The 12241-nt window shown below is 51.2% G+C and overlaps 1 protein-coding gene across 1 annotated transcript in view; it reads left to right on the top strand.

The window, feature by feature from the left end:
• The first annotated feature begins 2777 nt into the window (after window positions 1–2777).
• The window catches only part of ppfia1 (PTPRF interacting protein alpha 1), an 87918-nt gene continuing 78454 nt past the window's right edge, over window positions 2778–12241 (top strand). Inside the window, exons 1-2 of the mRNA XM_080539219.1 lie at window positions 2778–2916; window positions 9304–9564. Coding sequence (XP_080395345.1) covers window positions 9304–9564 — 261 coding nt within the window. The 5' untranslated portion in view covers window positions 2778–2916. The remainder of the gene's footprint in view (window positions 2917–9303; window positions 9565–12241) is intronic.

Below are 12241 nucleotides of genomic sequence, written 5' to 3'. Positions count from 1 at the left end.
GAGGGGACAATAATAAAAATCCATTTTAGGAGTAGCAATCGCACTCTTCTGTTACACAGCTCTTAATCAGAGCTTTGAACTCTCCCAGGGAGATGATATTATTAATCTGTAGTGTGTTCTGGAGATAGGAGTTATATTATTAAGCTATAGTGTGTAGTGTGTAGTGTGTTCTGGAGATGCATTATTGCATTATTGTTATTCCCTGGGATAGGAGACAGGGTCAGAGATTAGATTAGATTAGATTAGATTAGATTAGATTAGATTCAACGTTATTGTCATTGCAGAGTACAAGTACCAGACAACGAAATGCAGTTTAGCTTCTAACCAGAAGTGAAAATATTGATATAGTGCAAAACATGACAGTGATAAGTGTATAGGTACAGTATATACAAGAGATGGATAGCAGTAAGCTATGTACAGTATGGTGTATACAGATGTATAAATTAGAGACTAATATAAAAAAAGAGGTATGTCAAATTGTGCAAAAAAATATGGTATGTGCAAAGCCAAGGTAGTATGTGCAAACAGCAGTAGTGCAAAAGGTAACTGGGTATTCACAGTGACCAGGGGTGTGTGCAAACAGCGGTAGTGAAAAGGTTAAATTGGGGGGAGGGGGGAGGGGGGTTCCACAGATACTGGGGGAGTCAGTGTACCCCATGCTAGAAACTGAGGAACTGTGAAATGACAGCTTGGGTACCTTCATCGTGTTTCATGTCGCCGGGTGACGTCATGCACAACATATCTCTCCCACAGCCGCTCTGTGACAAGTCTGGTTGGACGGAGGAGTCTCTCCTGCACATACCCCACGGCTCATCTTCGCTGCTGTCAGGTGGTCATACAATAAATATCCATTACAGAATCATCCCTGAGATGATGATCGCTCAGTTTGTACGGTTCCTTCATTAGCAAAACAAAAAAGTGCTTAATTGGAATTCAGGCACATGTGTCCGACTGAATTGCACAGGGAATCAATGATATGTTGAGGAAATGTCCATCATACTATTACAGAGAGATGATTAAATAAGTGTGTGTGTGTGTGTGTGTTTTTTCGTATGTTCATAACTGCTGTAGCGCAATAAACAGCTAATTTGGGAAACATTCCTCGTTCCGCATCTCCCCCTCAGCAGCAGCCTCTATGGCGATGTTTACTAATTACTGCAATATCACAGGGCTCTGCAGCAACAGGGGTTGTCATTTGATTGACTGGGGAATTTCCAGCAGGTCCCTCGGTCATACATTATTCAGGTCAGACCGGATGCTTTTGGATAATAGGCAATTAAAGTCTTCACTTTGAAACCTGCAGTAGTCGTGTGTCATACAGAGATCCAGTCATACAGCATTGAAGGCTGCGTTGATGGAGACTTCCTGCTGACTGTCTCTGGAGGATGCTATTTTGTTGGGGAGGAGGGGGGGGGGCAGGTATTTAATCTGTTTCGCTGCTGCCTGCTGCATCCATATAATTAGGATCATTCCACTGAGATGAATCATCGGGGATCACGCTAGGGTTTCAGATAGTTCTGTCTGTACGGTGACTGTCGGAAGAATACAGGAGTGAAAAGAGAAGTGCTTTATTTTATGCCAGTGTGTAATTGCCCCCACAATGAATTACAGTCACACGAATACATTGTGTGCCTATTATAAATTAATGGGAGTTCTTGTTTTGAGTGACAGCAGCCTCTCAAAGGCCAGCGACGTGTAGCCTGGATCGGACGTCACAAGCATATCGGACGCACCGATTTTTTTTTCTCCGGGTGAGAGCAGAGCAGCAGGAACCCGGAGACGACGAGGGTTGTCGAGCTGGACGACCGTGAAACGGGATTAAAAGACTTGCCTTCGGTCGGAAAACCAGCTCTAATTTGTTGCCCGGACACCTCATGAACAAACCCGTGGCGGATACACGTTTACCGAGAGTGTTTTCGAGCTCAAATGAAGGAGTTATACTAGTTTATCCGCGATCTCCTCTCTCTCTTGGATCTCTCAGCTCTATGTGGGGGGCTGCGTTCGTAAATTAGCTCTGAGAGCGCCGGAGTGCACACAGGGGTTCAGCGTCACAAAGGGACCGAGTCGTTTGATTGGACGAAGAGGCGTTCCGTGAGTGCTGCATCAGAGATCCGGAGCGTATTTACGAACGCAGCCCAAGCCTGTGTGATGTGGTGACGCGGCTCACAGCGGGGAAGCTAAGCTAACGCACCGGGGAGAATGTCCCTTTGGGTTGGATATCTCTGCGTTTCTGTCACGACTTCACCTTGACCTGTCATTTTATCACGGAGAGTGGATTATGAACTGCTGTCGGGCGGTGCCTGGGTTCGGCTTGAACAGTGGTTTTTCACTTTTTAGTTGAAATCTAAGCGAGCTAGCGCGTTATAGCTCGAAGCTAGCTGTCATCTGTTTCCACTTTGGTCCGTCTCTGTATGGAGCTAACGAGCTAGCCGAGACAAGCTAACAGCTACAGTTGGTTGTTAAACTGAGCGTTCTCCACTGCCACGACTCAACTAGTTCCTGTCTGGATTTATAATCCTGGTGGAAATACTTCTGGTCAAGTTTTGACCTAGTTTTCCGCTTTTTTCGCGTTAGTTAGACAACCTGTTCAGTGTCCAAGACGCCGGAGTAAGTAAGTTAGCTAAGCTAAGCTAGCCGTTGGGACGTTCCCGTCTCTGTGATGTGGGTCTGGCCGTGCGGCCTTGGGTGTCATTCCTCTCTCATAGTTCTGGTTCTATCACCTCTGTCATGGATCTAATGTGTTGAATGGTTTGGTGGAGTTATTCATGAACAATTCACCAGGTTTTACTTCTAAAGCTGCATTAGTTAGTTGAAAACTAAAAGGTGTTTCTAGACTAAGTTTGAAGAGAAGTTCATCATTCATCAACACAAGCAGAAAGGTGGACATCACAAAGGAGTTTCGCCCACTTTGCAAAGGTGAGAACTAAAGCCAAGCGGTAGACTGTTTTTTACTTTTCCAGCATTTGCTGTAAGTGTTTATTGTAATGGTGTGTCGTGTTGGCTGTCATCCTGCCCCTGTCATGTGATGTCAACAACCCAGGCAGGTTTGATAGGTCAGGAAGGAGAGATGTGTCTGTCTGTCTGTCTGTCTGTCAGCTATGCTTTCATCATGCTGCTTTTGTTGTTTGTTAATAAAGCCACTCTCTGAGATAATAATCGCCCAAATAATCGGCCACCAGCCAAAAACGTAAACAAGGGATCATAAATGCATGCCATGATGACATTGGATAGATACTTCTATGATGGACAGCATACCTAGCATGTCCATGACTGCAGAATCAGGCTCCATCTTTAGTAACCTTGATTGATTTGAAGGCACATCAATAGTTTACAAAGACCAACGACCAACAAAGATAAGCAGTAGAATAACAGCAGGTCGTTGTTGTTTTGGTTTTGATTACTTAAGATAAGACAGAGACACGCACGCTAACCAATCTCGACGGGACATCTCGCAGACAGACTGGGGCTTTCATCTTTGCAGTCTTCTGTGAGTGCAAAAACTGCAAGTTAACGATAGGGTCAGTCATGTGTCGTTTCAAAATGCAATCCGTGGCCCCAGTGTAACAACATCATCAGTTGTGCTTTGCTTGCTGAACTTTGCACAAGGGCCGGACAGTGGTTTTGGTGTGTGTGGCCTGCCCTGCTGTACATTCCAGAGGCTGATATCAGTCAGTCATTGACCCTCGTGATAATAACAACTTCGCAAGAAGAAATTCAGTTTGAGAGAGAGACTAAAGTCCTCCCGTCTCTTTCCTCATACACTGACGTTGTTGAGCCGTCTGGGTTTGTTGTTTATCGAAAAACAGCCACATTCCACACAGAGAGAGAGCGCGCGCTGCCCTGTGACCCTGATGTAATGGTTTACACATTACACTCACCTTTGACCTGCTTGCCCCTCCCCTTTGTGTCTCAAGCTGTTTGGCCCCTGTCGTTAATCCCCCCCCCCCACCCCTTCTGTCCCCCCCCCCCCCCTCCTGACCGCCATCAGCCTCCTGTCTCTATCCTCCTGGCTCTGTCCGGGATGGAGGCACCACATACAGTAGCGACAGCGTTGGCTAAACACAGGATGGGGGGTCTATCAGACCCCTGTAGGAGAGAGGATGGGGGGTCTATCAGACCCCTGTAGGAGAGAGAGGATGGGGGGTAGACCCCTGTAGGAAAGAGAGGATGAGAGGATGGGGGTCTATCAGACCCTTCTAGGAGAGAGGATGGGGGTCTATCAGACCCCTGTAGAAGAGTGAGTGGGGGGTCTATCAGAGTCAGACCCTTATAGGAGAGCGTTAGCTTAACACCCTGTTGTTGTTTATCCCTGGTCGCTATGCCTGGGGAGGGTTCTGTCTGTGTAGTAGTGGTGAGTTGTGTGGCTCCTGGCGACCATCTGTCAGTCTGTCTCTGCCGCTGTGTTACAGTGAGGCCCCTCCCCCTTTAATAAACCCCTATTGTGGAGCTTTGGAGGCTTGACCTCCTTTACGGAGCGCCGACGACAGCCCTCCGTTTGCCCCATGGTGGTGAAATTAGGTTAAATTTGGCAGCAGACAGCAACAGCAACAGCAGCCATTAATATCTCGGCCCATCTCCTAGAGATGTATGGGATTTGGATGGGGGTGTGGGGGGAGATAATAGGTTAGGTGGGGGGAGGGATGGTTGAGGCTCAGGGGTGGGGCTTGGGCTAGAGGCTAGGGGGTGGGGGGGTGATGGGGTTCAAGGTGGATCTCCTGGGAGAGGTACGTTGTGATGCCAGGCCACCGCGTTGGTTGGTGCACTCATATAGCGCCTTATTCCAAAGCTCTCATTCACCCACTCACACACACATTCACACACCAATGGCGGCAAGCTACCATGCAAGGCACCGACCCGCTCATTGGGGAGCAATTTGGGGTTCAGTGTCTTGGCCTCAAGGACACCTCGTGACGTGGCCAGCCGGGTTTGGTTGGTTGGTTGGTTGGTTGGTCGGTTGCTTGCTTGCTTGGTCCGTTGGTCACTGAACCGGACATGATGGCTTCTGAAAGCGTGCGGCGCGCCCGTGGCGGTTAAAGGCGAAGGCGGCGTTGGGAAGGAGGGAGGAAGGGAGGGAGAACACAGCCTGGTTCCTAATGCATTCGTTCCAATTTTGTAAAGCAGCCCGGCCCCAGCTTCTTTCTAAATCTAGCTTACATGATTCTGGGCTTCCCCCCCCTTTCTGGAGGCCCAGCGGCCTGGTCTGCAAGGAGGCCTTATAGCTGGTATTAAACCACCTGTGTAGGAGAGAGGATGGGGGTCTATCAGACCCCTGTAGGGGAGAGAGGATAGGGGTCTCTGTTAGACCCCTGTAGGAGAGAGGATGGGGGTCTCTGATAGACCCCCCACCCACTCTGACTGACCTCCACCCACTCTCCTACAGGGGTCTGATAGACCCCCACCCTCTCCTACAGGGGTGTAGCAGAGACCCCCATCCTTTCTCTCCTACACAGGGGGTCTGATAGACCCCTGTAGGAGAGTGTATGGGGGTCTATCAGACCCCCTGTGTAGGAGAGAGAGAGAGGATGGGGGTCTCTGCTACCCCCTTGTAGGAGAGTGGGTGGAGGTCTACCAGACCCCTCTGTAGGAGAGAGGATGGAGGTCAGTCAGACCCTCGTAGGAGAGTGGGTGGAGGTCTCCCCTCCCCAACATCCTCTTCTTGTTGCCCCTGTTGAATGCTTTACTCCACAGTGTTTCCCCTAGGTTTGCTGCCTTGGGGGGGTGGCATGGACCCCAGGGGGTAAGACCCTGCGACATACCATCGTCATGTCCAGGGGTGTACTTGTACATCAAGCCGCCTCACGCTACGGAAACAGGAGATAGGCTCCTGCCCTATGGGCCGTTAGGCTCCAGAACCATCGGTTCACAAGGCTACTTATGTGGTCTTGACTACCTGTCCACTTTCTCACCTGGTTCTTGCTGTCTCTCTCTCTGGTGTGCCGACACCATCCTGCTCTCTCTCCTTCTCTCCCTCTCTATCTCTCTATCCTCCTCTCCCTCTTTTGCTGTCAACCAAAAGGCAAACATAACAACCAGAGTATTTCTAATCTAATAAGAGGTATACATTGATCCATATCAATTTATAACATCATTATAATTGAATATTGGATTGCTGTGGCCTGTGGGCAATGCAGTCAGATAGTCATTTTGACATTACTCTCTCACCTGAAAAAAGATCCATGTCCAACTATAAAAAACAGACATTTCCAATGCTTCAATCCACTGTCCATGTACTGTAAATATGCCATTATGGTATTACCATGAAGCCCAATTCTAGCAGAATAAGAAAGATTGTATATCTACTTTAACTAAAATAATAAAGTCAAGTGCATCCAGTTAGCTCTTTAGCTGGCAAGTGTGCAGCAGACTAGATCATCTCATCACCTCTGAGCTAGCTAGCTAGCTTGCTAGTTCTTTGACTATTTACACCATGGAATTATAGTCACACACTTTCTAGTCACAATAATAACGACCAATTTTAACCAACGTTCTCTGTCAGAACACTCAGCAAGTATATTTGCTAACGTTTCAACTTGCTTACTTTCATCTGCAGACATCTCACCCGGCAAAAACTCTCTCGCGTTGCGCGCACACAATCGTCTCGCGCACACTCGTGCACAATCTTGTATTATTCTCCAGCGCGGCGCAGTGCGAAACGAAGTGTGGAGATAGGTTTGACTATGCGAGACTACTGCCGGACTAATGTTAGCAACGAGCCTATGGGCTTGCCACTCGCCAGATTCGGGTTGGGTGCGTTAAAAAAAACGCAGATATTTTAGCCTGCTTGTCAGATGTTTGGTGTTTACATCCGTAATAATTCCTCTTTCTTAGGGGGGCGGGTGGTTCCGTTGGGGGGGCGGCAATGGTAGGGGAAACACTGCTCCATAAAGACAGCTTTCCCCCAGAGCTCTCCACAAGAGCACACACACACACACACACTCACACGCGCGCAAACGCACGCCTGAGCACATACAAACATGCAGCAGGCACACATAACCACACTGTCCACACAATTGTGCATGCGTGCATGTGTGCATGACAGTCCTACCCTCATGTAATGGTCTAATGGTCTTCTCCCTGTCAAAATCAATGGATGGAAGCTACTGCCTGGTCTTATGCATCAGCTGAGAGAGCCCCTCCAGCCCCTCCCTCCACCCCCCCCTCCACCCCTCCCCCTCCATCGTTTCATCCTCTAATTAGGTCAGACTATCAGTTGCAGAGCTGCGACACAACATGTTTACCCCCCCCCAGCTCCCCCCCCCCATTCATAAACCCCTCTCAGCCTGGGCCAAGACAGCTCAAGCCCCAGCTCCAGTGCGGTCGGACCAGGCACAGGAGGCCGGGCTTGTCCCTGGACCTCTGCACAGTCAGTTGGGAGCTGGGAGTCCAGACAGGGGCAGCTGGGAGCTCAAGGAGCTGAGAGAGAGAGAGAGAGAGAGAGGGAGAGAGTTCAGGCATTTTTTTCTTTCTTGAGTTGTTGTTGCTATGGTGACCAGTAAGGTTAGGAGGTTAATGGACCGTAATTGGCTGAATCCTAGGTTGTGAGTCATTTTTGTGAGTCACACACATCATCATCGACGTCAGTTGGTGTGTGTGTGTGTGTGTGTGTGCGTGCGTGTACATATTTGTGTGCGTGTCTGTCTGTGTGTGTGTAGGGGAAATTAGCTCCATTCATAACAAGCTGCCGTGCTTTATTGCTGTGCATTTAAAGGGTGATGCCTTGTTAGCCTTGTTATCGCCCCACGTTCTCATCTTTGAAACTCACAGGCGGGTGTTTTTAATAAGACTGCATCGTTTGCTTTATCCAATTAGTGTAATATGTCTGATGTGGCTCCGCCGAGGCTTTCTGCTGACTGCAGGCCCCCGGGCCCGTCTGTGGTGTCTGCTGTGGTCTGCCCGGCTCAGCTGTCTCCCTGAGAGAGCGCCACAGAGCCTCCCTGATACCCCCCCTGTGCCACCAAGGCAGTTTGAGGACGGTGTTTCGGAGCCGGTGCTGTGGTGCTGTGGTGCTGCCTTAATTTCGAACCAGTTTCGCTTTGAGTTCTTCTACGAAAGCGAAAGAAAGAATCAGCTCTAGGCGAGGAAAACTGGTTCCAGAGAGTGGCACCAACGACAATTCTTGGCTGGTCCTAAAACAAAAAAACGCTTACGTCTTTAAGTTTGAAAGCGGAGACGTAGTATATAGACGTGTACAGTGACATAATGACTCTCTAGCCCTGTGGAAATGCAAACCGGTTCTTCTAAGAAGGTTCGTAAAAATTGAACCAACCAACTGCCGGTTAACAGCACAGCATCTCCAGTACCCCAACAGCTTAGCTCAAGGTACTGTTGTTTTATTGACACCAGATGGAGAGAGACACGGCACACAGAAGCGAGTGTGCTCCAGGCGCCTGGCAACAGTGGTGTGTGTGTGTGTGTGTGACTGTGTGCACTAGACCTTGTTTTTGTTGATAGAGTATGTGTGTATAAGGTTAATGATGAGTCGCTTAACTATGTCTGCCACAAAGCTTCCTTGGCTTTGGCGAAGTTGTGTCAGCACTCACACTGCCCTGACGATTCTGTCTTTGTCTCTCTCTCCCTTCTCCCACGCCCCACCTCTCCACTCCTCCTCCTCCTCCTCCTCTTCCTCCCATTCCTCTTTCCCACACCTCTCCACCTCCTCCTCCTCCTCTTACTCCCGTCCCTCTTTCCCACACATCTCCACCTCTTTGCCACACATCACCTCGCCCTCCTTCCTCCCATCACTCTTTCCCACACATCTCAACACAACTCTCTTTTTCTCTTTCTTTCTTTCTCTCACCCTCTCAATCATTCCCTCCACCACAACCCTGCCCACCTTCTCTCTTTCCCATCCCTCCCTGGCGTCTCTCATCTCTCCCTCTCCTCCCTCTCCTCTACCCCTTGTTTATCTCTTTCACCATCCTCCTGTCTCCTCCCTCCTCCTTCTCCACCCATCATCTATCTTCCTCTCCACCCATCATCTCCCTTTCACCCCCTCCTCTCCCCCATCATCCCCCTCTCCCCCTACCCATCATCCCCCTCTCCCTCTCCCCTCCACACATCATCTTCCTCTCTCTTTCCTCTCTCTCTCTCTCCAACCCATCATCTCCCTCTCCAACTACCCATCATCCCCCTCTCCCTCTCCCCTCCACACATCATCTTCCTCCCTCCCTCTCCTCTCCCCTCCACGCATCACCCCCCTCTCCAACTACCTGTCATCCCCCTCTCCCTCTGCTCTCCACCCATCAACCCCCTCTCCAACTACATGTCATCCCCCTCTTTCCTCCCCCGCCCTCCCTTCCTCAGATGATGTGCGAGGTGATGCCCACCATCAGCGAGGCGGAGCTGCCGTCGGGGGGCGGGGGCCGCGGGTCGGGCTCCCCCCTGCAGTCGGACTCGGAGGGCCACTTCGAGTCCCTGATGGTGTCCATGCTGGAGGAGCGCGACCGGCTGCTGGACACGCTGAGGGAGAGCCAGGAGAACCTGGGCCTGGCCCAGGGCAAGCTGCACGAGGTCTCCCACGAGAGGGACTCCCTGCAGAGGCAGCTCAACACCGCCCTGCCCCAGGTGAGACACACAGACACAACAGGTGTTGGTCATAGCACGGATAGTAGTGTGTTTCTGTCTGTTTCCTCCTGACCCTAACACTAACTCTCAGGTGAGAGACTCACACACACTAGCTCAACATCGCCTTGCCCCAGGTGAGACCCCCCCACACACACACACACTAGCTCAACACCGCCCTGCCTCAGGTGAGGGAGACACACACACACACACACACACACACACACACACACACTAGCTCAACACCGCCCTGCCCCAGGTGAGAGACATACAGCCAACACACACACTCACACACACTAGCTCAACACCGCCCTGCAGACCCCCCACCCCCCCCACCCCCCCACACACACACACACTAGCTCAACACTGCCCTAACACCGCACTGGCAGCTAACACTGACCTTAGCCATAACTCTCAGGTGAGAGACTCGCATCCACAGTGTTGGTCGTAGCACAGACAGTGTTTCCCACAGGATGTTGTGAGACCCTCTAAAGTCTGACGTCAACGGGGCGGGGGGGAGGGGGTGGTGGGGGGCTGATTAATGGGAAACACTGACGTAGGTAGTCTGCTGTCTGTTTCCTGACCCACTACACACCAGGCAATCTGCCACCTCTGGTCATTCCACCTCCTCTGCTCTCCTGACCTGGGGGCTATACCTCAAGTGGATCTCTACACTGTGTGTGTGTGTGTGTGTGTGTGTGTGTGTGTATATGAATACTGTACGTGTGTGTGTGTGTGTGTGTGTGTGAATGAATACCATATGTGTGTGTGTGAGTAGGTACTTGAATCCGCTGCCCTGTTGGTGATAATCCACTTGGCAGCACACAGGGACATCCTGGTCTCTGGCTGTGTGTTTCAGCCTCTGGGCTGTGTGAGCGCTGAGGGGATGAGGGCAGAATCACACCCGTGGCCTGGCTTGGACCGGGACCCTGCGTGCGTGCATGCGTGCGTGCGTGCGTGTGTGTGTGTACCTCCACTGTATCTGACAGTATTGATCTAAACATAGACGCCCGCGGCTGGAAGATCTGAGGCCGATTCCTCTGTGTTTAGGAGGCGCATGCTGCTGCAGTGCTGCTGCTGCGGTGGAGAGAAGCTAAAGCTAAGCCCACAGGAGCAATTTGGGGGTGAGGGTTGTGTGGGGGGGGGGGGGGGGGGGGCGGGGGGGCGGGGGGCTTTAGGAGGGTTTAGCCCCTGGATCAAAGGCCCTAATATAGCCTCCCGGCTCAGCAGATGGTCTTAATGATTGAGACACCACTGGGACTTGTCTTTTTTTTTGGGGGGGGGGTGGGCTCGTCAAAGGGGGGGTTAGAGAAGAGGGGGCAGTGTCAAGTTTCAGCCCGTCTCCTCCATCGCCGTGGTTACTCAGCCAGCGAGTAGCGTAGGACACTTGAGTTTTCGACCGTGGGTTTTTAGTCGCTCGGGTGACATAAGTAGCACTGCCACGACGATGCTGAAATATTGATGGTGATCCTCCCCCTTCCCCTCCCCCTCCTCCTACTCCTCCTCCCTCGGGACTCATGACCCCTGCTTTGACCGCACGGGCCACACACACACACACACACACCCCGTCATGCCTAGTTGATCCTATAGACTCAGGGTGAGTCTCTCCGACAGCCACAGCCAGGGGAAGAGCAGCTTGTCAGTGTTGGAATGCGGCCAGTCCTAGAACAGAACAGTCTGTAGATTCTGTGGTTCTCCAGTGACATTCCTCCTTCCCTCTGGACTGACTGACTGACTGACTGACTAACCGATATGGAATCCAGCCCTGGTCCTGGCTGTGGCGGTGGTGAACTCTGTCTGGTCTCTATCTGTTCAGAGCTCCTTCCCTCAGATCGCTGTTACATAACGTACTGTACCGTGAAGCAGACCTCCTCCAGCGTGTGTGTGTGTGTGTGTCTCCCTCTCTCTCCCCCTCTTGTGCTGTCTCTCTATCTTTCTTGTGCTCTCTCTCTCTTTCTCTCTCCCTCTTTCACTCTTGTGCTATTTCTCTCTCAAGCTGTCTCTTGTGTTTTCTCTCTCTCTTTTTCTCTCATGCTCTCTCTCGTGCTTTCTTTCTCTCTCTTTCTCTCTGAACATCTCCCCCCTTTCTCTACCTGTGGCATGTGTGTGTGCGTGTGTCTATGCCGTGTATTATGTCAGGTCAGGTTTCAGCCCATCTCTCTGCGAGGGGGTGGGCGGTGTGTGTGTGCGTCGGGAGGGGGGGGGGGGGGGGGGGGGGTGCGCCGTCCTAGACCGGTGGATGTTTTAGGGATAACAACGGTGTCGGGTGTCGTCCGTTAATGATGCAGAAGCCTCCAGAAGCCGTCCGTGCAAACCAGCGTCCCTGGGTTAGCCTAGCGAAGGCTTCCTCACATAACTGTTTTAGCCTCTAAGGCTCATGTACAGTTCATACAGTATGAGTTACTGTTACATAGCCGCCATTAATCTTAACTGTCATCCCGCTACCACACACACACACACACACACACGCACGCACACACACACTGCTGTCATCTGGCCGCTAATAGCGATGGGGTTTAGCCAAGTGTGCGTGCCTTCGCTAGGCTTTGTGTCTCGCTGGAGGATATTTGACTGTTTTTCCCCTTTTTCCCCGAAGTCCCCCCCCCCACCCTCCCCCCCTCCCTACCCCCAACGGACGATTTAAGTCCAGGGGATTAACATTCACTTTAATTGAGGGATC

The sequence above is a fragment of the Nansenia antarctica genome (assembly GCF_963989245.1).
Source record: "Nansenia antarctica genome assembly, chromosome: 9".
NCBI lineage: Eukaryota > Metazoa > Chordata > Actinopteri > Argentiniformes > Microstomatidae > Nansenia > Nansenia antarctica.
This window is presented reverse-complemented; position numbering and strand designations above follow the sequence as displayed.